Below are 24,850 nucleotides of genomic sequence, written 5' to 3' on the forward strand. Positions count from 1 at the left end.
TGATGTCTCTTAACGAAGTGAGGCCAGATTAGCAGCAAGGGAAAGCTGTTAGTGCTGGTTCAGGTTTCTAAGATCTTGATATAAAATTTGCTCAGTCACAATAACGCCCGCAAGAGTTACTTTGACGTTAATGCAAAAACTCTTAACAGTAAAAAAGTTGAGCGGTATTTGGAAACACTATCAATGCTCTACATGTTGCAGAATGCAGGGGATCCATGTGCAAGTTTTCAATGCTTATGAAAACGCAGATTTCTGTAACATAATGTAACATCTTTGATTGTATTGACGTTTGCGTCACTGCGGCGGCAATGACGGCGTGTAGTTCAAAATTTGTAGTCATTGCTAATTGTTTTTTTCTTCTTGGAATTAAATACGTCGAAGCGAAGAAAGAACAAAAACACCCTCCTCCTATAGTATTTCCGCAAGCGAATGATGGAAGAGGTAAATAGATGTCATCTCAGTTTTTACTCGTACGCTCATATGTTGACAGCGATAGGTTATTAAATTCTGTTAGGATTTCTGTCAAGCTGTCAAAGATTATAAATTAGGTATACAATAATAACACAACTCCTGGCTGCACCCACCGAAAGTAAAGTTCGATGTCTCTCAAATTTTGTTTGGTACACCATTGGTCGCCGCGAATTAAGATAGCGTCCGTATCCCGACCTTATACGATACAAAGGAGAGCTTCAACAAAAGTAGTTGTAATCTCACGTAGGACACATAAAAGTTAAAAATTGCGATTGTATCATGACCGTTGTCATATGCTTTCCTCGGGTACAAATAATGACGTTATGTTGGAGAATATATAAACGATGAATTATAGAGGTGAATGTAATTGAATCATGTTAACAGGGCTTGTCTGTACATAACTGCATAGTTCGCGTATTCCTTTCTTTTAGTAGTGGGCATTCACACGAAAAAGAATTTGCATCCAACGAAAAAAAGAGTTCATTTTCGAAAACTCGTAATGCCGTAGTGCAATCCCCACAGACTGAAAGTCGTTACTGGATACTGTTGTCTTCTGCCTGAAGATTGGTTTGACGCAACTCGTCACAAGAGTTTAACCAGTCCAACCCCTTTCATCTCTGAAAAGCTACAGCAACCTACATCCATGTGAACCTGCCTACTGGTGACACCTGGTTCAGCTCTTTTTTGCCTTCATATACAATTTTTAGCCACAGACTTTGCTCCAGTATTAAATTAATGAATTCTTGATGCCTCGGGAGAATCAGTCCTATCAACCTGTATTAGTCAAGTTGTGCCACAAATTTCTTTTCATCTCGATTCTGTTCAGTAACACCTCATTAATTATACGATCTGCTCATCTAATATTCTGTACCACCCTATTTCAAAAGCTAGGATACATTCCAGACAAATACTTCAAAACATATCAACCATCAAATGGTAACAGAGCAGTGTGCTAGTATTGAGTTGCTATCTGTGTGTTCATATTCATTTTCTTAGGTGGGAAGCAGCACTATTATGGTAATATATTTATTGGTTTATCACCATGAGTGAAATGAAATTATTATCCATTTTGATCAAAATTGTTAAATGTATTTCATTTGTCTTAGGCCTAAGTGAATAGTGAATACTTGGATTTGAGATACACAGCAGTATTCTGAGTTGTAAGAGATTGGTACATAATTGCTCCATAATTTTCTATTGCTTGCATGTTGATTAGTAAACAGTTCTGTCTGTAGAAATGTGAAGGAAGAGATAATTTTGCAGTGATTAACTTTATAGACAGGGGAATGTTCCTTAGTATTTTAAGTTCATGGTTGAAAACTTAATAATTTATGTATGGGTGAAGCAGTTAAAAAATGCCACTCGTTGTTGTTTTTCATTAATGGTAAAATTAAACTTAAGTGGTGTAATATCCTTTATCAATTAAGGTGATGTAATTGTTAGGGCAGTAGACTTGCATTTGGGAGGAGTGTTGTTCGTATCCCTGTCTAGGCATCCAGATTTAGGTTTTTCCTGGTTTGCTTAGCGATTAAAATGTCTGTCAGAATGGTTCCTTTTAAAAGAAATGAAGAGTTTCATTCCTTATCTTTGTCAAATCCGAGCTTGTGCATGATCTCACCACTTAAATTCTTTCCTAGGGCTATATTCTCTTGTTACTCATAATGCTGTCACCATTTTCTTGCTTGCATGAAAACTAACACATCCTACTTTATAAGTGATTAGTGTGTGTAACATATGGAACATAATTAAAGAAACAAGAAAATTAATTTGCATTTGTCATTACATAAATTATTTTTTTTCCATAATACTATTTAAGCATAAATGCACTAGTCTCAGTATTGTTAACATTCCAACCAGGTGTTTCCATTGTTTGATTTTACCTATTTACTGTGGAAGATGTTGATATTAAAAGGAGAATTTATTGGAGAAAAATGTAAAAATACAAGGAGACTGTATGGCTGACTAGGTTTCAAAGTACTATGGACCATATGGGGGAAAGAAATGAAAGAGGAAGCCGTCTGTTAGAATTTTGCACAGAGCATAACTTAATCATAAGTAACACTTGGTTCAAGAATCATAAAAGAAGGTTGTACACATGGAAGAATCCTGGAAATACTAGAAGGTATCAGATAGATTATATAATGGTAACGCAGAGATTTAGGAACCAGGTATTAAATTGTAAGACATTTCCAGGGGAAGATGTGGACTCTGACCACAATCTATTGGTTATGAGCTGTAGATTAAAACTGAAGAAACTGCAAAAAGGTGGGAATTTGAGGAGATGGGATCTGGACAAACTGATTAAACCAGAGATTGTACAGAGTTTCAGGGAGAGCATAAGGGAACAATTGAGAGGAATGGGGGAAAGAAATACAGTAGAAGAAGAATTGGTAACTCTGAGGGATGAAGGAGTGAAGGCAGCAGAGGATCAAGTAGGTAAAAAGACGAGGGCTAGATGAAATCCTTGGGAAACAGAAGAAATATTGAATTTAATTGATGAAAGGAGAAAATATAAAAATGCAGTAAATGACCAGTAGAAGCCAACCTTGGGGAAGATCAGTTTGGATTCCGTAGAAATATTGGAACACGTGAGGCAATACTGACCTTACAACTTATCTTAGAAGAAAGATTAAGGAAAGGCAAACCTACGTTTCTAGCATTTGTAGACTTAGAGAAAGCTTTTGACAATGTTGACTGGAATACTCTCTTTCAAATTCTAAAGGTGGCAGGGGTAAAATACAGGGAGCGAAAGGCTATTTACAATTTGTACAGAAACCAGATGGCAGTTATAAGAGTCGAGGGACATGAAAGGGAAGCAGCGGTTGGGAAGGGAGTGAGACAGGGTTGTAGCCTCTCCCCGATGTTGTTCAATCTGTATATTGAGCAAGCAGTAAAGGAAACAAAAGAAATATTCGGAGTAGGTATTAAAATCCATGGGGAAGAAATAAAAACTTTCAGGTTCGCCGATGACATTGTAATTCTGTCAGGGACAGCAAAGGACTTGGAAGAGCAGTTGAACGGAATAGACAGTGTCTTGAAAGGAGGATATAAGATGAACATCAACAAAAGCAAAACAAGGATAATGGAATGTAGTTGAATTAAGTCGGGTGATGCTGAGGGAATTAGATTAGGAAATGAGACACTTAAAGTAGTAAAGGAGTTTTGCTATTTGGGGAGCAAAATAACTGATGATGGTCGAAGTAGAGAGGATATAAAATGTAGACTGGCAATGGGAAGCAAAGCGTTTCTGAAGAAGAGAAATTTGTTAACATCAAGTATAGATTTAAGTGTCAGGAAGTCGTTTCTGAAAGTATTTGTATGGAGTGTAGCCATGTATGGAAGTGAAACATGGACGATAAATAGTTTGGACAAGAAGAGAATAGAAGCTTTCGAAATGTGGTGCTACAGAAGAATGCTGAAGATTAGATGGGTAGATCACATAACTAATGAGGAAGTATTGAATAGAATTGGGGAGAAGAGGAGTTTGTGGCACAACTTGACAAGACGAAGGGACCGGTTGGTGGGACATGTTCTGAGGCATCAAGGGATCACCAATTTAGTATTGGAGGGCAGCGTGGAGGGTAAAAATCATAGAGGGAGACCAAGATATGAATACACTAAGCAGGTTCAGAAGGACGTAGGTTGCAGTAAGTACTGGGAGATGAAGAACCTTGCACAGGATAGGGTAGCATGGAGAGCGGCATCAAACCAGTTTCAGGACTGAAGACCACAACAACAACATGGACCATATGGGAATTTCGAATCCTGAAGGTAAGTTATGGGCAGAAATTCAGTTTCCTTGTAATTTTATATACTAGTAATTAAACACTTGTCAGGCAAAGCAGTTATGGAACTCAGCTGATTTGATGGTGGGGATATGATATTCATTCCGTGCAGTGTGACACTAGTGTATAATTTATAGTTTCATCATCCTGTACTGTCAAAAGATTTTGACAGTATGGTGATGTTCTTGCATTAAGTGCTGCATATTCAAGATGTAAAAGGACGGTATAATAGTGTTCCATATTGTTTTGGGAAAAGTGTCTTGTGCCTAACTTGTTGCGATAATTCTTAAGTGTAGTGTTTCCTGGCGAATTTTAAGTGTAAACTGATGATCAGGAGTGTCTGATGCAGAATGTTGACAGCAAGCTATAGAAATAAATAGTGTGGAAGTGTCAAAAAAGTTTTATGTCCATATTGATGAGAATTTAAATAAAAAACAACAACATATTAATAGAATCTTCCATCAGTTCTGGTGGGTAGAACAACATTATAATAAATGAAGAGCACCAGTTTGCTTTTGTTCTACTGTAGAAACATAAAAAAAAAATTGTAACTTCTAAAGCAGCTTAGTTCAGCCACATTCGCACTTTGAATCATTACAAATTTAGGGAGAGAAGTCAGTAAGTTGACTTATTTTGCACATTTTCATTCAGTAATGTCATATGGAATATTGTTCTGGGGTGACTCATCTTTAAGAAAGAAAGGAAGTCTTCATTGCCCAAAAACGTGTTCTAAGAATAATATGTGGTGTTAACCCACAGTCATCTTGTAGACATCAGTATTTTGAGTACTACTTTGCAGTATATTTAGTCCCTCATGATGTTTGTTGTAAAAAATTCACTGCAGTTCATAAGAGAATGATGTACATAATTACAATACCATAAGATAAAATGACTTTATTAGTCCATTAGCCTGTCTGATAAACTTATCTATAGAAAAAGGAATATTTCCAATGTGCCTGAAAAAGAGTAAAGTAATCCCTATAAATAAAGGAGGCTGTAAAAAAGGCCCAGGAAATTACAGACATGTAACTATTACATCTGTACTCTCGAAAATAATAGAAACCATAATAATAGACAGAATATTAAATTTTATACAAACATGCAATATGCTTAATAATGAACAACATGGATTCAGAAAGGGCAAATCTACCAAAACAGCAATAGCTGAATTCATAACACTCGTAACTAAAGCACTTGATGAACAGAAGAAAGTCTGTGGTTTGATTTGATTTTGTGTTCCATAGGTCCAACTGTGTTGGGTTCACAAGGACGTGGAGTGAGTCAGTTGATAATCTTGCAGCATAAACAGACGTTTGAGTAGATAATTATATAAAAAATTACACAGTACCTTCTTTGAGCAGCGATACAGAAAAAAGACGATACATATTTTCTTAGAATCACTAAAGCACTATGGAAAAACAGATGCAGAGCTCAAGTTAAATAACATTCTTAGTGGCATTATGTCAACTTGTATTATATAATATTAAAATTTTACAATTTTATTTATTTAAAAATTCATCTAGACAGTAAAAAGCTTTTTCTAGCAGAAATATTTTTAGTGCTTTCTTAAGTTTACTCTCATTATGAATCTCTGTCTTTATTTAGGAGGAAGAGCATTGAAGAATTTTGTTCCAGTGTAGTGGACACCCTTTTGTGCCAAGCTCAAATTTCTATGCTCGCTGTGTATGTCATTCTCCCTCCATGTGTTATGCTTGTGATAATTACTGTTTGGTTGAAATATCTGTATTTTTTTACAGACAAAACACATGAGAGAAAAAATATATTGGCATGTAGTTGTGTGTATTTTAAGTTTTCAAAAGCTATTTCTACATGAGTCTCTTGGGCGCAGTCCACATATAACTCTTGAAGCTTGCTTCTGAGCAATGAACACTTACACTTTCCTTGCTAATGGCTGGTTGCCCTGAAAAATAATGCCATATTCAAGAAGTGTGTGAAAATAGCGATAGTATGCCACTTTTGCTGTGTTAGGTTAAACACATGTAGCGACAACTCGTAAAGCATACGTAGCAGAGCTAAGCCTCTTACAGAGATCTATAATATGCGAAGACCAGCTTATTTTCTTGTCAATGTGCACTCTAAGAAATTTTGTTGTTTCCATTCTTTCTATTGGCTGATTACCACATGTCACACTTATCTCTCTCTCTTTTTCTGTTTTTGTACAGAACTGAATAAATGAGAGACCATTCACCTTCAACCAATTGACCACATATGAGAGTATGTGATTAATGGATTCCTCAAGATTACTATCTGTTATACTGCTCATAAAAATTGTGGTATGATGAGCAAATAAAGTAGCAGCAGGCTTGTACATGGTGGTAGATCATTTATAAAAATCAGGAATAATAGTGGCCCAAGAATTGAGCCCTGAGGCACTCCACATGTAACGGAACTCCATTCAGAATGTGAGGAAACATCACATACTCCACCTGAGCTATTCAAGACAACTTTTGTTTCCTGTCTTGGAGATACGACTGTAGCCAGTTGCCTGCAACACCACTTATTTCTACTAATTTTGCAAGAGAATCTGGTGATCGACACAGAACAATTCACAGAAGACACCAAGTGCTAGCATTTTTCATTAAGGATTTCTAGGACTTCTTTTGCAAGTGCGTAGATTGCATCTTCTGTTGAACAGCCCTTTTGAAATCCAAATTGACTCTTGCTGATAACTCCATTCTTCATGAGATGATCAGTAATTCTTACATGTATTAGCTTTTCTAGAATTTTAGAAAAAGCTGTCAGCAAAGAGATAGGTTGATAGTTAGTTCAGTTTTATCGCCCTTTTTGTACAGGGACTTCACAATGGCATACTTAAGTCTACTGGGAACAACACCTTTCTGAAGGGAATCATTGAAAATATGATAGAGAATGTCCCTTATCCACACATAAGAACATTTCAAGAAATTACTAGAAATATTGTCAACCCCTGCAGAGTTCTTCTTTTTAGAGACATGATGATGTTTTGAATTTCATCTACAATGACAGGATTAAGGTACATTTCTGAAATTGTGTTTGATATACAGCTTGACAAAGAGGTACAGCTTCATCAACATTGGGCTTGCAACCAGTCTGTTGAGTTACTGTTAGGAAGTCTTCATTAAAAATCTCAGTTACATTTTCGGGTTTATCTACTAGGGTACCTTCATATCTGATTTTATTTACATCTTCTTTGCTTGTTGTATCTCTTCCTGTTTCTTTTTTTTTCTTTTTTGCTCCAAATTGTTTTTATTTTATTGTTAGAATTATCTATTTTCTCCTCATAATAAAGGGCTTTTGATTTCTGTATTAGTTCCTTTAAAATTTTACAGTATAATCTATAGTGTTCCCATTTTTCTATATCTTTAGATAATCTTACTGCAGCAAAAGTTTCCCTTTTTGTTTTACATGACTGTTTTATACCTTTTGTAATCCAAGGCCTACTTACAGAATTGTGGTATATTCCTGGACCTATCTAAAGCATCTGATTGTGTACATCATGATATCCTATTAGAAAAGCTTCATTGTCATGGTATAAGGGGGAAGGCAGTAGATATCATTAAATCTTTCTTGGAAAATAGAAGGCGGTGTGTAGAAATAAAGCAAAAGTGAAAAATAATATTACAGGTGCCTTTTCAAATTTTTAAATCGTGAAATATGGAGTTCCTCAAGGATCCATCCTTGGTCCACTACTATTGATTTTGTATGTCAATAATATGACCAAATCAGTATCTAATAGTATAGTCATGTATGCAGATGACATTTCATTTGTTGTTACCAGTCCTACAACAGATGACCTGCAAGAGAAGGCTTCGCTAAATATGAAAAAGTGGAAACAATTATTTCAGGGAAAACAATCTCTTTATAAATGGAAACAAAACAACTTATATGCAGATACATGCAAACAAAAAACACACTTTGGACAACATCACAGTCGGGCACATAGTTGCAAGCATATTTCTGATGAGAAAAATGTCAAAGTCGGTAAACAGACACATACAAAAAACAATGTACTATGGACTAGTCCATCCACACCTCTCATATGGCACCCTGTCTTGGGGAAATGCTGCAAATGTGCACACACAAAGGGTATTAAGATTACAAAAAAGAGCCATATGATGCATCGCGAAAGTATCACCTAGAGAATCCTGCAGAAATAAATTCAGGGAGCTAAAAATTTTAACAGTAGCATCAGTATATATATGAAACAATTATCTACTTATAAATTAACCGCACTGCATTGCTAAACGGAAAATATCACGAACATAATACAAGAATAAAAAATACTTATAATATAGAAGAAAGTAGGCTAAAATTAACAAAGAACCTGTAAATGGTGGGTGCATACTGTACAATGGATTACCACAATGTGTAAAGATGATAGAAAGTATGTCTCTTTTAAAAAGAAAATTAAAAAGACATCTGATCAATATTTGCCCTTACAGTGTTAAAGAATATCTTGAAATAAACAATTAAACAGTGTGTCAGTATACATTTTTTGCAATGTAGTTTAATGACTTTTTCCGTGAAAATTCTATTAAATATATGTGTATGTACTGTCTTTTTGTAACTAGCTATGTATATGCAAGATTTATGTAAACATGAAGTGTCCAATATCATTGTAAGAAATGATCCACGGACAGATAAGGGGTGCACAGTTTTGCCAGCAAACTTTTTGATAACTTATCCAGTGATACAAAATGTCAGACAGACTGCAGAGTTAAATTTATAAACTGAAAAGTTTCTCCTTGACAGCTCCTGTTTCATGGAAGAATTTCTAATTTTGTGATGTGTAAAAGGTGATGTTAGGAATTATTAATTCATAACACTACTCAAAAAATAAGTAAGTTGTAGATGATCAGATATAGCCATATATTTAAAAAGATTGTGTAATGTGAATGTAAAATGACTCGTTTCACATCATTATGATCAATTACTGTTTATGAAAAGAAACCGTGAGAGTAACTCGGAATCCCTCATGTTAGAAGCAAGATTCTGTGATTTAAAGTATAAAAGGAGGTTACTTGAGGTATTACATACCAATTCTTAAACTCTCAGCCAAACTGAAGTGTTTTTATGGTCAGTTGCAGAGAAAGTTTTTGATAGAGCAACACTTCCATTTCTCCAAGAATTCCCAATTTCTTGTATGCTACTGAAGAAAAAAACGTGGATTGTAGTACAGAAATTGTCTTTGACTTATTGACAGCTACATTGTGTGGAAATTGTGTGTACTTTGTTTGTTACAATCCACTGTTCCACATTTCATCCAAATCTGAAATTTATTATGTTGCATTTATTTTATAGTTTATGCACAACATACGTACAGAATATGTACCTAAAGATTCATTGGGTTTGTTTATTATGAGATACAGCTTTTCTCAATGTACCTTGTAGTTTTAGTTCTTTTTACTGAAAAGTGCGCAAATATAGTGCTCAGGCTATGCTATCGATCAAGGCTAACAAAATCTTTATTTTGTATTCACATCTGTTGGTTACAGTAACTCATTAAATTGTGACCTTCCGACCTTACGTAGACACCAGGCTACACTGCAGATCAGTCTGTCATCACAGCTAAGACTTTAAGGGGCAGTACTTTATCGCACTAGAACTGACAATAATGTGTAAATGGTGTGACACAGTTCCATAGCTCCATTTCCATGTTATATTGGAGGATGGTGGAGGTTTCCATTGGTATCACAACTTCTATTCACTTTTTGTTTCTTTCCCCCACTTCTTTATCAAATTAAGAATTCATGTGCTCAGTGTAAAACGTGAACATAGGTGTGAGCGAAAAGATTTTTGAAGGCTCATGCTAGAATTTTTCAGAAGACACTTTTACTATATAGTAGTATATTTTATTTATTTATTGTTTGATGACTGAGAAATACAGACAACTATTTACTACAAATATATACATTTCTATACAGATAACACAATCTTAAGTTCAGTATGTGTTCATAGCGCTTAAGTCGAGGCTGGGAATCGGGTCATAAGCTCCTGTAGACAAATTGTAAAGGTGTTTCATTGTTCCTTTGAATGCTCTGAAGGAACATTAAAATGATACGTAACTTTCTGTTTGGTGCTCTTCACTGCAGTGATATTCCAAGGAGGACTTCCATCCCCATTGGTGCAGCAATGCTGCACATCTGCCTGACTCTGTTCTGATCTAATTCAGGATGCACCAGTGTTGTGGGGTAGGATGTATTTAAATGTTCTTTGGCATTGTTTAATGTATGTACAAGGGTGTGCTGAAAAGTACGAGGTGCATTCAAGTTCTAAGGCCTCTGATTTTTTTTCTCCGGACTGGAAAGAGATAGAAACATGCGCATTGTTTTAAAATGAGGCCGCGTTCATTGTCAATACGTCCCAGAGATGGCAGCACTGTACGGCAGATGGAATTTTACCGCCAGCGGCGAGAATGAGAACTGTTTTAAATACTTAGAATGGCGACGTTTTCCTTACTTGAACAGCGCGCAATCATTCGTTTTCTGAATTTGCGTGGTGTGAAACCAATTGAAATTCATCGACAGTTGAAGGAGACATGTGGTGATGGACTTATGGATGTGTCGAAAGTGCATTCATGGGTGCGACAGTTTAATGAAGGCAGAACATTGTGTGACAACAAACCGAAACAACCTCGGGCTCGCACAAGCCGGTCTGACGACAAGATCGAGAAAGTGGAGAGAATTGTTTTGGGGGATCGCCGAATGACTGTTGAACAGATCGCCTCCAGAGTTGGCATTTCTGTGGGTTCTGTGCACACAATCCTGCATGACGACCTGAAAATGCAAAAAGTGTCATCTAGGTGGGTGCCACGAATGCTGACGGACGACCACATGGCTGCCCATGTGTCATGTTGCCAAGCAATGTTGACGTGCAATGACAGCATGAATGGGACTTTCTTTTCGTCGGTTGTGACAATGGATGAGACATGGATACCATTTTTCAATCCAGAAACAAAGCGCCAGTCAGCTCAATGGAAGCACACAGATTCACCGCCACCAAAAAAATTTTGGGTAACCGCCAGTGCTGAAAAAATGATGGTGTCCATGTTCTGGGACAGCGAGGGTGTAATCCTTACCCATTGCGTTCCAAAGGGCACTACGGTAACAGGTGCATCCTACGAAAATGTTTTGAAGAACAAATTCCTTCCTGCACTGCAACAAAAACGTCCGGGAAGGGCTGCGCTTGTGCTGTTTCACCAAGACAACGCACCCGCACATCAAGCTAATGTTACGCAACAGTTTCTTCATGATAACAACTTTGAAGTTGGCTCCTAGTGACTTTTGGCTTTTTCCAACAATGAAAGACATTCTCCGTGGCCCCACATTCACCAGCCATGCTGCTATTGCCTCAGCGATTTTCCAGTGGTCAAAACAGACTCCTGAAGAAGCCTTCGCCGCTGCCATTGAATCTTGGTGTCAGCGTTGTGAAAAATGTGTATGTCTGCAGGGCGATTACGTCAAGAAGTAATGCCAGTTTCATCGATTTCGGGTGAGTAGTTAATTAGAAAAAAAATTGGAGGCCTTAGAACTTGAATGCACCTCGTAATGCCTCCAAATTTTTTATGTGAAAATTCTTAAAGCTTTTGAAACAGAACAAACATTATTAACATCTATATCTTTATTCTTCATGTCTATGTCTTTATTCCACACCGTCACAATGAATATATTTCTCGCAAGAGACCAGTTTGTTGTTACTGTCATTGTAGAAGACTTGACTTCATTGATGGAGCCACAGTCTCACTTCTGCTTGCACCACTTCACTACTATGAAAGTGAAGTCCTCAAAGGTGTTCCTTAACTTTTATAACAGATGAAAATTGGATGGGGGGGGGGGGGGATGGGGCCAAGTTGGAAATGTATGGATGATGACGACAGTGAACCTAAGGCGTTGGATTGTTGCAGATGTAGTGGTGCTTGTGTGGCATTGTCAAGCTGAGAAAGAGGGTGCTCGATTGTGGATGAACTCTTCAAATTCGAAACTTGATTACAGCACACTGTTTCTCATGCGTTTACCTTACATTCTGGAATGTTATGTGCTACAATTTGGTGCTCTATCGACACAAGAATATAGGTATGTAGGCATAAAAAATAAGATTTATAGTGTAATATTTTTTTTTATTTAAAAGAAGAGCAGAAGCATTTGAGATGTGGATTTGGAGGAGGATGAAAGGGATAAAATGGGTAGACAAAGTGAGAAATGAGGTGTTAAGAAGAGTTGGGGAAGAGAGAGAAATTTTAAAGGTAATCTGAAAGTGGAAACACAATTGGGTTGGACATGGATGAGAAGATTGTTTACCGATGGGTGCTATGGAAGGAATGGTGAATGGAAGAAGAAGAAGAAGAAGAAGAAGAAGAAGAAGGTGCCAGATCTTGGATAGTATAAAGATATTTAACAATTATGAGAAAACAAAAGAGGTTAGCTAATGATAGAACTGTATGCAGAGTTACATGTGAAGACCTGCCCCAGGGAAGAACACAGTTGGTGATTATTATTTAAAAAAAAAAAAAAAAAAAAAAAAAAAAAAAAAAAAAAAAAAAAAAAAAAGATTGTTCACATAAATTTGGAGGTATTACTTTTCAACTAATGCCCATGCTAATATTCATACTTGTGGTACAATCACTCTAATATACATTTTGTACCAGGCCATACCAGAATAGCAGTTGGTTTTTAAAACTAAGGAAAAGTAAAAATTGAAGAACGAAACACAACAGTTGTCATTGGACATTTATTGGCAGCAGGTGTCAATCACTTTTTTGCTGTTGTTTTCAGTCCAAAGACTGGTTTTATGCAACTTGACCTGTGCAAGTCTCATCATCTCTGCATAACAAAGAGTCTATATGCATTTGAACCTGCTCACAGTATCACATTGGTTATAGATCTGTAAAAATGATATTCAGTAGAAACTGTCTGGCAGATTAAAACAGTTGTCTGGACTAGGACTATAGACTTTAATTTTTGCTTTTCACATGCAAGTGCTCTACTGACTGAGCTATTGAAGCCTGATCTACCTTCACAGCTTCGCTTGTGCCTTACCCCCTCCTAACTTCCAAACTTCATATAAGTTCTCCTGCATACCTTTGAAACTAGCACTCCTGGAAGCAACATTATAATGGAGAATTGACGTAGCGACAGCCTAGATGATTTCCACTCTGCAGTGGAGTGTGTGATGACTCGATACTTTCTGACAGATTAAAACTGTGCTCTAGACTGAGACTTGATCCTGGGTTCCTTGCCTTTCTCACGCAAATATTCCGCTCACTGAACTATTCCAACATCACTCATTATGTATGGCAGTGTTCAAGTTTTGGTTTGACACAGTTTTAATCTGCTATGACATTTAAAATCAGCACATACTGTCCTGCAAAGTGAAAATTCATTAATGAAATATTCAGTGACGTGGACAATGATCATTTAAGACAAGTAAATTTTTGGTTCGCTTTTTCTATCTCTTTTGCAGTTTTAGCCATATTCGTCACCCATGTGAATTGCAGGTCTAGAATACTGGTAAGTTTTCTAATACATGAAGTATAGGTATAGTGTGCCTAATGACCAGTTATAAAAGATGAGTTTGTAAAAGCCATCAAATATCTGCATCTACCTTGTTAGTTAACATTTGTTTGTGTATTGCTTCCCATGTTTTTGGTTTCTTTTTACATTATTATCAGTATTTTTATATCTCATTGCTAAAAATGATTTACGGAATTAATAAAATATGTAAACTGTGTAAGAGAATATATATCAATCCCGGAATCACAATATTAAGGAAACAAAGTTTGAAGTGCAGAAATCATTAAGTATATTTTCTTACTGGCTGCGAATCTCATTTGAACAAGTAATACAAATAATTGTCTCTTCAAATGTCAATTTTAATTTTTTTTTTGGTCGTTTCAGGTTTTGGGCCTCAATATCAGTGGCTAGATTTGGAAAAGGCAATAGAAGTTTCGAGATTGACCCAGAAACCAATTATGGTTATTATTCATAAATCATGGTGTACAGCATGCTCAGGTATTTGTAGTAACATAATTTCTGTATAAGTTGCAAAAAAATTGATTCTTTGGTTTTGCTAATTACTTCAATCTACATGCACTCTTGGATTTCTCAAATTCACATAGTAAATTGTGTAGAACATATGAAATCAGTTTAAAAAAAACTGACATTACAGAAATATTGAACCTGCCAATACCACTCATGAGATGATCAAAATAGCAGACATAAACTACTCATATGAATAAACTGTAGAGGAAGACAGAGATTGGAATACTTGCAGCAAATAATTGAGGACATAGGCTGCAATTGCTACCAAAATAACTAGACCTTGTACTACACTTCAGGTCTTTGTCACTACAACCTACATATTTCAAAAAAATAACATAGAATCAAAATGTACATTTTCATTATTTTGTTCTGTCTCTTTTCATGTATGATGTCGCGCACGACAATATCATTGTTCACAGGGCAAAGTAGACATCTGGTATCGTAGGTTCATCTGACACCATACTACCAGCAGAAAGTATTGTGCTGTGCTTTACTGAACCTTTTAATCATTTCAATAAAAAATTGAGGGGCTGTCAACACTTTTGCCGTGAAACACATATTGCTAATGTTTGCCTCAATGGATGGCTTTTTGTTAACATTACCCATCATTTCTTCCATGTAAACAATATATTGTTGGTGCAACCAGCTCCATTTACAGAATGTGCATCGTTGACACTGACAATATTTTAATAGCAAAAGATTCAGATATTCATCATGTTATTTCAATTTTTGTACATAACATTTTTGCTTGCAGTTCATGTTTACAGTTGTAAATCTAATAATTAGATCTTTGTTCTTCTGTAATGGAGGGTTGTTTTACATTATTAGCTAATATGTTAGTACATTGTAACTGGTTTTTGTGTGTTTGTAATCAGATTGTCTCCAGAAAACCGATGTGTCAGATTCACTTTTTAATTCCATTCTGTAACTCTTGGGTATTTTCTTAGAAATTTTGGTCTTTTACGAATTTGGTGTATATGTGGCATGGCAGGTTCTTGGTCACATACTTTTCTGTGTAGTTGGAATGTTTTTTTATTCTTAGAGGAGTTCAGCTATCTATTCTGTGTTTTGCAGATATGAATTTGTTGCCTGTTCTCTCACTGCTAACATATTCTAGTTTGATACAAAGACAGTGTAGCCTGAGAAGTCAAATGCCTATGAAAGGTATAAAAATTATTTTTAATTCTGCTCTTAATTGTCAGTTACCTTTAAATTTTTATTCACAAACAAAAAATGGCTCTCTTGGTAAATTTTGATATATGGAAGTTACATTGAGTTACAGAAGTAACTAGACCTATTAATATCAATAGGCCTAACTATTGTGTGAAAGGTTTTGTAGAAACAATGTGGTTTGAAGTCATTGTTGTGGTCTTCAGTCGGTAGACTGGTTTGATTCAGCTCTCCATGCTGCTCTATCCTGTGCAAGCCTCTTCATATCCGAAACTGCTGCAATCTACATCCTTCTGAATCTACTTACTGTATTCATCTATTGGTTTCCCTCTATGATTTTTATGCCCCACATTTCCCTCCAATGCTAAACTGATGATCCCTTGACATCTTAGGATGTGTCATCATTAGTTACATAATCTACCTATCTAATCTTCAGCATTCTTCTGTAACACCAAATTTCAAAAGCCTCTTTTTGTCTCCTTGTTTAAGCTGTTTGTTGTCCATACATGCCTATACTCTAGATAGATACCTCCAGGAAAGATTTCTAAACATTTAAATCCATATTCAATGTTTACAAATTTCTCTTCTTCAGATATGCTTTTCTTGCCATTGCCAGCCTATGTTTTATATCCTCTCTACTTCGGCCATCATCAGTTATTTTGATTTCCTAATAGCAAACCTCATCTATTACTTTCAGTTCCTCATTTCCTGACCTAATTCTCCCAATATATCCTTGTTTTGTTTTTGTTGTTGCTCATCTTATATCCTCCTTTCAAAATGCTGTTCGTTCCGTTCAACTGCTCTTCCAGGTTTTTTTGTAGTGTCCTACAGAATTACAATGCCACTGGCAACCTCAAAATTTTTATTTCTTCTCCCTGAACTTTAATTCTTACTCCAAATTTTTCTTTTGTTTTGTATACTGTTTGTTCAGTGTACAGAGTGAAAACATCGGGGATAGGCTACAACCCTTGCTCACTTATATCTCAACCATTGCTCCCCTTTTCATGTTCATCAATTCTTATAACTGCCATTTGGTTTCTGTATGAGTTGTGAATAGTGTAACCCCCCGTGTATTTTACACCTGCTACCTTCAGAATTTCAAAGAGAGTATTCCAGTCAACATTGTCAAAGACTTTCTCTAAGTTTACAAATGCTATAAACATAGGTTTACCTGTCCTTAACCTATTTCTAAGAGATGTAAATGTTATGTTTCGATTTTCTGGTACTGCGTCATCTGACAGCAAATAGTTGGAGGTCTAAAGGGTCTTTGCTACAGAGATAGCATGTTACTTTAAACTATATATCATGGCATGTTGTCAATGCGAAAGGAGAATTTTGGTTTAAGGTACTTAATTGTAGTCAGTGTTTCATTCACATTGTTAGATTATAGAAAAATAAATTTACTGTTAATTACCAATGGACCTTGAAGTTTTGTATGATTTTCAGCTATGTCTTTAAACTGAATTCACAAATTTCAGGGTCAGGTTGGATGTTTCAAATAATGATAATAAAAATAATAATATCCATACCCAATACAACAAATATACAAAAGAAAACAGGAGAAAAAATTGAAAAATACATCCAACTGGCTGAGGAAGTCAAGGACATGTGGCATCAGGATAAAGTTGACATTATACCAATTATACTATCAACTACAGGAGTCATACCACACAATATCCACCAGTACATCAACGCAATACAGCTACATCCAAACTTATGTATACAACTACAGAAATCTGTAATTATTGATACATGTTCAATCACCCGGAAGTTCCTAAATGCAATATAACATATACCGTACAGTTAAAAGGAAGTCACGCTTGATCAAGGTCCGCGTCACTTTCCATTTTTAACCAGACCTAAGGTCTGAGAAAGGAAAGAAGATAATAATAATTTTTATTTGCCCATAATAGCTTTAGAGTCATGGACAATATCATTATTTTGTATATTCACATTAATAAATCATATCACTAATACTGAAATTTAATAGGTATGAAATAAAGCAAGAGGAAAACACATTACACATAAGATATCAGTAAGCAAACATTAGCTACTGATAATGTTCTAGACCTGCATGCCGGCCACTGTGGCCGAGCAGTTCTAGACGCTTCAGTCTGGAAACACGCGGCCGCTACAGTCGCAGGTTCGAATCCTGCCTCGGGCATGGATGTGTGTGATGTCCTTAGGTTAGTTAGGTTTAAGTAGTTCTAAGTTCTAGGGGACTGATGACCTCAGATGTTAAGTCCCATAGTGCTCAGAGCCATTTGGACCATTTTTTTAACCTGCATAAAAATATAATAGTATACATTTTCCAATGAAAACTGTTTTGAAGTGCCTTTTTGATTTTCGTGAAGGTGCTGTACACAATGTGGCATCCTATTAGTGAAATATCTTCCAGCAGCAAATGGATTACAATGCTCTTTCATTACCCAGTATGATATGATAAGCATGTCTGTTTCATGTATTAGAATTGTGACTCTCCTCACAAACCATTGACTGTAATGTGAAAGGGGGAGGGGGGTTGGTGCACCTCAGTGATACAGACGGTTGTACGATAGTTGCAGCCATATCTGAGGGGTGACTTATCTGACTTTGAAACATTAGTCAACTTGGCCTTGCTATATTGGTACTATGCTCAGCTGAAAGCAAGGGGATTTACAGCCATTACATTTCCCAAGTGCATGCATCTCCACTGTTTGGATTAATAATGATGACATTCTCTTGGATAAAATATTCTACAGCTAAAAGTCTCCCATTCAGATGTTCGGACAGGACTACTCAGGAGAATGATGTCATTAGAAAAACAAATCTTTCATTCTAGATTGAAGTATGAAATGATAGATCCCTTAACTGGGTGGTTAGGTTAGACAACCTGAAAAGAGAAGAGGACATGTTGAGTTAAGTTATAATATGAGTTAGTGTAGCACAATGGTAGGAAGAACAAAATTTCTGGTGAGCTGAGTAAAGGGTTATCAACAAGAAATTATATGGGGGTCTAATATGATGAGTAAGCAAAGGGGGATGTGGGTGAACTAGAGTGACAGCATAGTGAACACATTATTATTGCCAAGATGGACACAAAGCCAAAAACCATCACAGTAGTAAAATTGTGTGCGCCTGTTACACTTTGATTAAAATAATTTTGTGGTGACAGATGTCAGTGATGGCGAGTCGAATTGCCGGCTAGTACACAACATGCTGTGTGGTCATGTAGTCAATGTGTGCACTAGCACCAGAAAAAAGCAAGTATTTACGCCCCGTTGTCATTATCTTCATTGTTAATGGGAAGGTCAGTGGTTGTGGCCACAGCAGCTTTAGGTACAGCAAGGCATAGTACAGTGCCATAGTCACATGTTTAAAGGTGATAACAACAGTAAAATGAGCATTAAGTCACACCTGTGTTGCACAGTAACAAGATCTCTAAAGACGTGGGAAAAAAATTTGTAAAAAGTGAATGCATTTGCGATTGAATTTTTGTTGACACTGTACAACAAATGGAAGCACACCTGTTATGTCTGTATCACTTTCACATTGTCTGTGTGCAACTAGAACTGATGACAGAATTTAATGAAATATAATATAAATAATTAAATAAATGTAATAGCATAATAAGTTCTTAATTATTGTTTTCCATTATACATTAATTCTTCTATGCTTCCATCATTACTTCCTTTGTGTCGCTTACAACATTATACCAGTGCAAGTTTGGTTCATAGCATCACTTGTCAGTCTTCACATTTCTTTCAGCATGCATTGTTGAATTGTTCCTTGCCACATAACCCTTAACTTGAACTCATTATTAGTTCAATGCAGTTAAAATGGCAGTTATATGATAGCAGGCTGAGGATCCTGTGGCCATATTGTTTGCTGAATCATGTACACCACATTATTGATATTACTCTGAAATTAGATGTATTTTCTTTGGTAGCAGTAAGAACTACAGAACGATTCACTTGTCCAAATTCTGTTTGCTTTTAGTCAAGACAAATCTCTGTTTCATTTTAGTGCAGCAACCAATAACTAAAACAAAAGAATAATATTGAAAGGATAGGTTGCTACTCACCACACACAGGAGGTGCTGAGTTCTAGACAGGCAGAATGAAAAAGAATGCTGGATATATTCAGCTATCAGACTATCTCCTTAATCAGATGAAGAAAACTCTCACACAACCCCAACTCAAAGAATGCTAGATATATTCAACTATCAGACTATCTCCTTTGTCAGATGAAGAAAACTCTCACACAAACCCAACTCACACACATGGTTAAGCTAAGTCCCGATCTTTTTTTTTTCTTTCTATTTTCATTTGCTTTTTTAATGGAGTATTGAGAATTATAAAAGCAATATGGGGTGAGGAGAGGGAGAGATAGTTGGGTAGGAGTGGTGGAAGTTGCAGGGATGTGTTGGAGACAGTACAGGGGGTGGGGCTTGGGGGTGGGGCTTGGGGGTGGGGGGTGAAGTCTGTGACTCAATGCTTCCTCTGTGGGGTGAGTAGTAATCTGTTCTTTCTATAAAATTGTTATTCCGTCCTGTATTTTCAATTGTTTGAAAACCAAGGAAAGCAATATTTATGTAAACTATCAGTTTTTGTATGTTCATTCAGTTTAAGTAATTGTTTAACTGATAAAAGTTTAGTACTAACTAGAATGAGAGCAATCCATTTTATGACCATATGTCATCAAGAACATAATTTACTTAGAGAAAAATAAGAATGCAAACTTAGATTGTGGCTATGACTGATCTGATAAATTGCTCGATGAAAGGAACACCAAAAACGCAAATGAATTAAGCATTACTTGCGGAACAGCTTCAACTATGGTATGCAGCTGCATACCATGACTGGGTGAAATATATTTATTCCACATTTTTCAACCTTAATTTTTTCGTATAATGGCTGCATTTATTTATTTATTTATCTGTCCAAGAATCATTTTATTACATTATTTGTACATGTGATATAGAACAGCGGTAAACCTAATTATTTTACAATACAGTAGTGATTTTGACTACATTGTTGACATAATCAAAATGCATAATAATGTAAGTTGGTGTACTACATTGCTTCTACATGTGAGATAGCAGTTATTAAGTGAAATGACAAGATAAGCACAACGCAAGCTATATTATGAATTGACAGTTAGTAAAATTTGGGAATGAGCTTTACTTATTATGGTGTTTCATAAATTCAGACAAAGAATAGAAGCATTGGTCAAGCAAAAACTGTTTTAACTTTATTTTAAATGCATGCAATGTTGGTATGCATTTTAGGTAAAAAGGCAAGTGGTTATATAACATAGCTACAGTATGATAGACTCCTCTTTTGCATAAGTTTGTATTTACTGTGTTCATGTGTAGGTTCATCTTCTGCCTAGTTTCATATGTGTGTAAATCATAGTGGTGTCTGGAGAGATTTTATTTTTTTAAAATGCTCCTTTCTGTGAGAATCAGTATTTCGTATATATACAAGCAAAGCAGCGGCAATATTTTTTTAGAGTTTTCAAAAGGGGTCTACAGGAATCCTTGCATTTAGCCTTTTTTTATCACCCTGATAATCTTTTTCTGTATTTTAAATGTTTTTGTACAATTTGTATAATTCCCCCCAAAATTATTCCGTACATAAGTAGCGACTGTATACTAGAATGGTACTGATGTGCAGCTTGTATTCTGAGTGAGGATCGTAACAGCATATGCTAGTGAATTCAGTGTCTTATGTAAATTGTTTAAGTGCACCTCCCACTTCAGATCTGCCTGAACATGAATGCCTAGAACTTTTGTATGACTGACCTTCGACACATTTTTTCCTTCAACAGTGAAAACAGTTTTTGCAGGATGGAGGTTTCGTGTGGTATTGAAGTTAACTGCCACAGTTTTTTCAGAATTTATGATGAGTCTATTGGTCCTGAACCAGTGCATGAAGGTATGCATAACTGATATTGCAGCCTCCTGCAGATTTTCCTCATTCTGTGATTTAATTAGAATATTGGTGTCATATGCAAAGGGTACAATGGTTATATCATGTACTTTAGTAGCCAAGTCATTTATATAAAGCAGAAATTGGACAGGTCTCAGAACTGGCCCTTGTGGGACTCCATACTTGATTTTCTCATCATAACTGTAAAAACTAGAAATTTTGTGAGATTCACTGTCTTTGTGTTTTATTTCTGTAATTTGCTGACGATTGCTGAGGTATGACTGGAGCCACCTTTCAGGCTGGCCTCTAATTCCATAATTATTTAATTTATGCAAGAGAATGCGATGATTAATAACATTGAAGGCTTTACTTAGATCCAGAAATATCCCAGATACATGTTGCTTATCATTCACTGCTTTTAATACTTCATTTAAGAAGGCAAAATTTGCTGTCTTGAGTTGACTTTCCAGCTCTGAATCCATGTTGGGTGTCACTTATCAGCCTCTCTTTATTTAAGAAAACTGTTAATCTTCCAAGGAACATTTTTCCATACTTTCGCTGGAGCCTGACAATACTCAAACTGCCTATAATTAACAATATCACTTTTTGCACCCTTCTTGTGCAAAGGTGTTACTTTTGCAGTTTTTAGATTGTTTGGAAACACACCACTCTCAAAAGATGGATTTACTATGTCTGTTAATGGTTCCACAATAGATGTTGCGCTGACTTTGATAATAGCATCTGGTATTTCATCAATACCCACTGAATATTTATTAGGTAATTGTTTTAGGATTGATGACAGTTCCTGAGGTGTTTGCTGGATAAAAGAATAACGTGTTTGAATGAATTTTTGATCTTAGTGACTGACTGGCTATTTGTCAAGGTGTATATTTATTAACTGCCATGCTATATTAGAGAAATAATTATTGAAAGCAGTAGCCACATGTTTGGGGTCAGTTAGTTTATTTTTATTATTAATCAGCTCTACATTACTGCGATTAACTGGGCTGGTGCCCATTTCTTTCCTTATAATTTGCCAGGTTGCTTTATTTTTATTCTTGGAATTACACAATATTTTGTCATTTTCTAGTTTTGTTGCTTTTGAAATAACCCTTGATAGTATTCTTTTGTGTCTTGGAAATATGTAATAAAGTCAGGATTAGTATTTTGCTTGGAGTACTCATACAATGTCCTTTTATTTTGACATGATATCCTTATCCCTTTTGTAACCCACTTGTTTGGTTCTTGAGTAGAGTTAAACATAGTTATTTTCTTGGGAAAACCCATTTCAAAAAAAAGTTTGAATGTAGCCATAAACTTACCATATTCCTCATAGGTATCATTACAGTCATATACATCTTTCCAGCTTTCACCCTTTAGGAGAGAACAAAAATATTCCACATTTTTTGTACTGAAATTCCTTACAGTGTGTTGTATTCTACTGGGAATATTTGATGCAAGTATTTGAGCATTGTGGTCACTAAAACCCACGTTTACAACTTGTATGTTATAGGCATATTTACACATATTTATCAAGATCTGATCAAAATAGATGCAGAGGTTGGTGTTTCTCGAGTTGGTTCAGTTACCGTTGCACTGATGTTGAACGATTGTAGTAGATTTATAATGTCATCTCTGAATTTATTGGGTTTCAAGAAATCAATGATAAAGTCACCACATATAATTATATTTTTCTCGGGAGAGTGAATTTCTTGCAAGAGTTCCTCCATGCGATTGTAAAATACTTTTTTGTCTCCAACTGGTGACCTGTATACCCAAATAATAACTGTATTTTGCCTTGGTAGTTCAGCTATATCTTTTTCGCAGGGCAGTTTATGGTGAATTCAATATTGAATTCAATATTTTCTCTAACATATACACAGGTACCCCCATGACTTGAATATTTTCCTACAAAACTTGCTTGCAAGTTTGAACTGAGGAATGTATGTTTGCTCTAACACATCATGTTTTGAGCCAGTGTTCTGTAAACCATAGTACAGAAATATTTATGCCATTTAACACTATTTATATTTCATTTAGTTTATTTGAGTTACCTCACTATTTGACCTAGTGTATTTAGTAGGGAAAAAAAACTCATGTTTTCCAGAGATGGTATTCATGGTGTTTAATGTATGGCTTGCTGGTGCACCATATGTGGGTTCCCACCTTCCTTCTGTTGAAATATTCCTAATTTCCACTTTTTTTCATCCTTTTTCACCCATCTGTCCATTAACGACTGCCTTGTTGCTACATTTGATGGCTTGAAATTTAACCTAGTAAGTGTGACTTTCTTTGAGCTTATTTTCTGTTATATACTGGTCCATAACTGTCTGTTTTTTCATGGGTTGCACTTTCATTTCAAGAACTTTGCTACTGGCACTTTTTATCTGATTGTCCATTTGCATATGCTTTTTCCCTGTACCGGTACTTGGTTTTTTCAGTTTTTGGCACGTGTATGAAAGAAGCAAGCCTGTTACAAATCTTTCCTTGTTTGTTTAGGTGTAAGCCATGAGTTGTATATTCATTTCTTCTCCGGCGTTCGATCTCAGAATTCACAGATAATCTTTTCCTACATGTGCCTATGGCAGTGTCAATTTTTTCTAACATAATACGATTTAAAGATCTGATTTTTTTCATTCAGACCTTGTGCTTCATGTCTAAGCTGTATTGGATGACTTATTGCATTTATTTTGTGCGTGAGTTTAAGTATATTTTGCAAAGAATCTATCATGTTCTTCTGAAATTCTTCCAGAGGCTTTTCAGTGTCATTTGTGCCACCAACAACGATTAATGTATTATTAATGGACAAGTTATCAGTTAATTTGTCTTTATTTCACAATTCCCTTAATTGGTGCACCAGGTTTTATAATACTTTGCACACTGAATTTTTTACCTAATTTGCCTTGCAGTATACCTCCACAGTTTCTGCCATGACTGTCATTTATCGTATAATAACACATGACCTAAAGTCCATTGATCAAACAGCCATGTTTTTCACTGCAAATTCTCTGAGTGAAGTGCTGTAGGTTTCTTAATTTTTAAACATCATAATAACTGTGTCCAATAAAGGAAAAATAACTAATTCATTATCATGCTGTAAAGTGAGACTATAAGAAGCTAAACAAAGTTTTTGAACACATAGTTTCTTTATGATGATTTTTTTTTTCTTTCCGGAGGTTCGTTACACTGTCGTAATAAGAGTGGTTAAGAAAAGATCCTTGTTCCCTGTGACACACATTGTTCCACCACCATGTGGTGCTCGCTGAAGCATGCCCAAAGCTTATGGTGACAGAGAACGGATGGCACTAACCAGGCCCAGCCCAGGAAACTCGGGTTCGCAAAGCCCATACCCAGTAAAAAAATACTGAGCTTCCTGGTGTGCTCCCTATTTAGAATGGCCCTGGGGCTTAAGTGGCTGGGATGGGTGAGGGGCAAGTGATGCGTGGCAGCAATGGTCGGGCGAAGCATGTCGACG

At 36.0% G+C, this 24,850-nt stretch overlaps 1 protein-coding gene across 1 annotated transcript in view; it reads left to right on the forward strand.

Annotated features, from left to right (window-relative positions):
• The first annotated feature begins 292 nt into the window (after nucleotides 1-292).
• LOC126190633 (thioredoxin domain-containing protein 12-like) overlaps nucleotides 293-24,850 on the forward strand; it is a 46,872-nt gene continuing 22,314 nt past the window's right edge. The window contains exons 1-2 of the mRNA XM_049931051.1: nucleotides 293-441; nucleotides 14,150-14,263. Coding sequence (XP_049787008.1) covers nucleotides 309-441; nucleotides 14,150-14,263 — 247 coding nt within the window. The 5' untranslated portion in view covers nucleotides 293-308. The remainder of the gene's footprint in view (nucleotides 442-14,149; nucleotides 14,264-24,850) is intronic.

This window comes from Schistocerca cancellata, chromosome 6 (genome assembly GCF_023864275.1).
Source record: "Schistocerca cancellata isolate TAMUIC-IGC-003103 chromosome 6, iqSchCanc2.1, whole genome shotgun sequence".
In the NCBI taxonomy this organism is placed as follows: domain Eukaryota; kingdom Metazoa; phylum Arthropoda; class Insecta; order Orthoptera; family Acrididae; genus Schistocerca; species Schistocerca cancellata.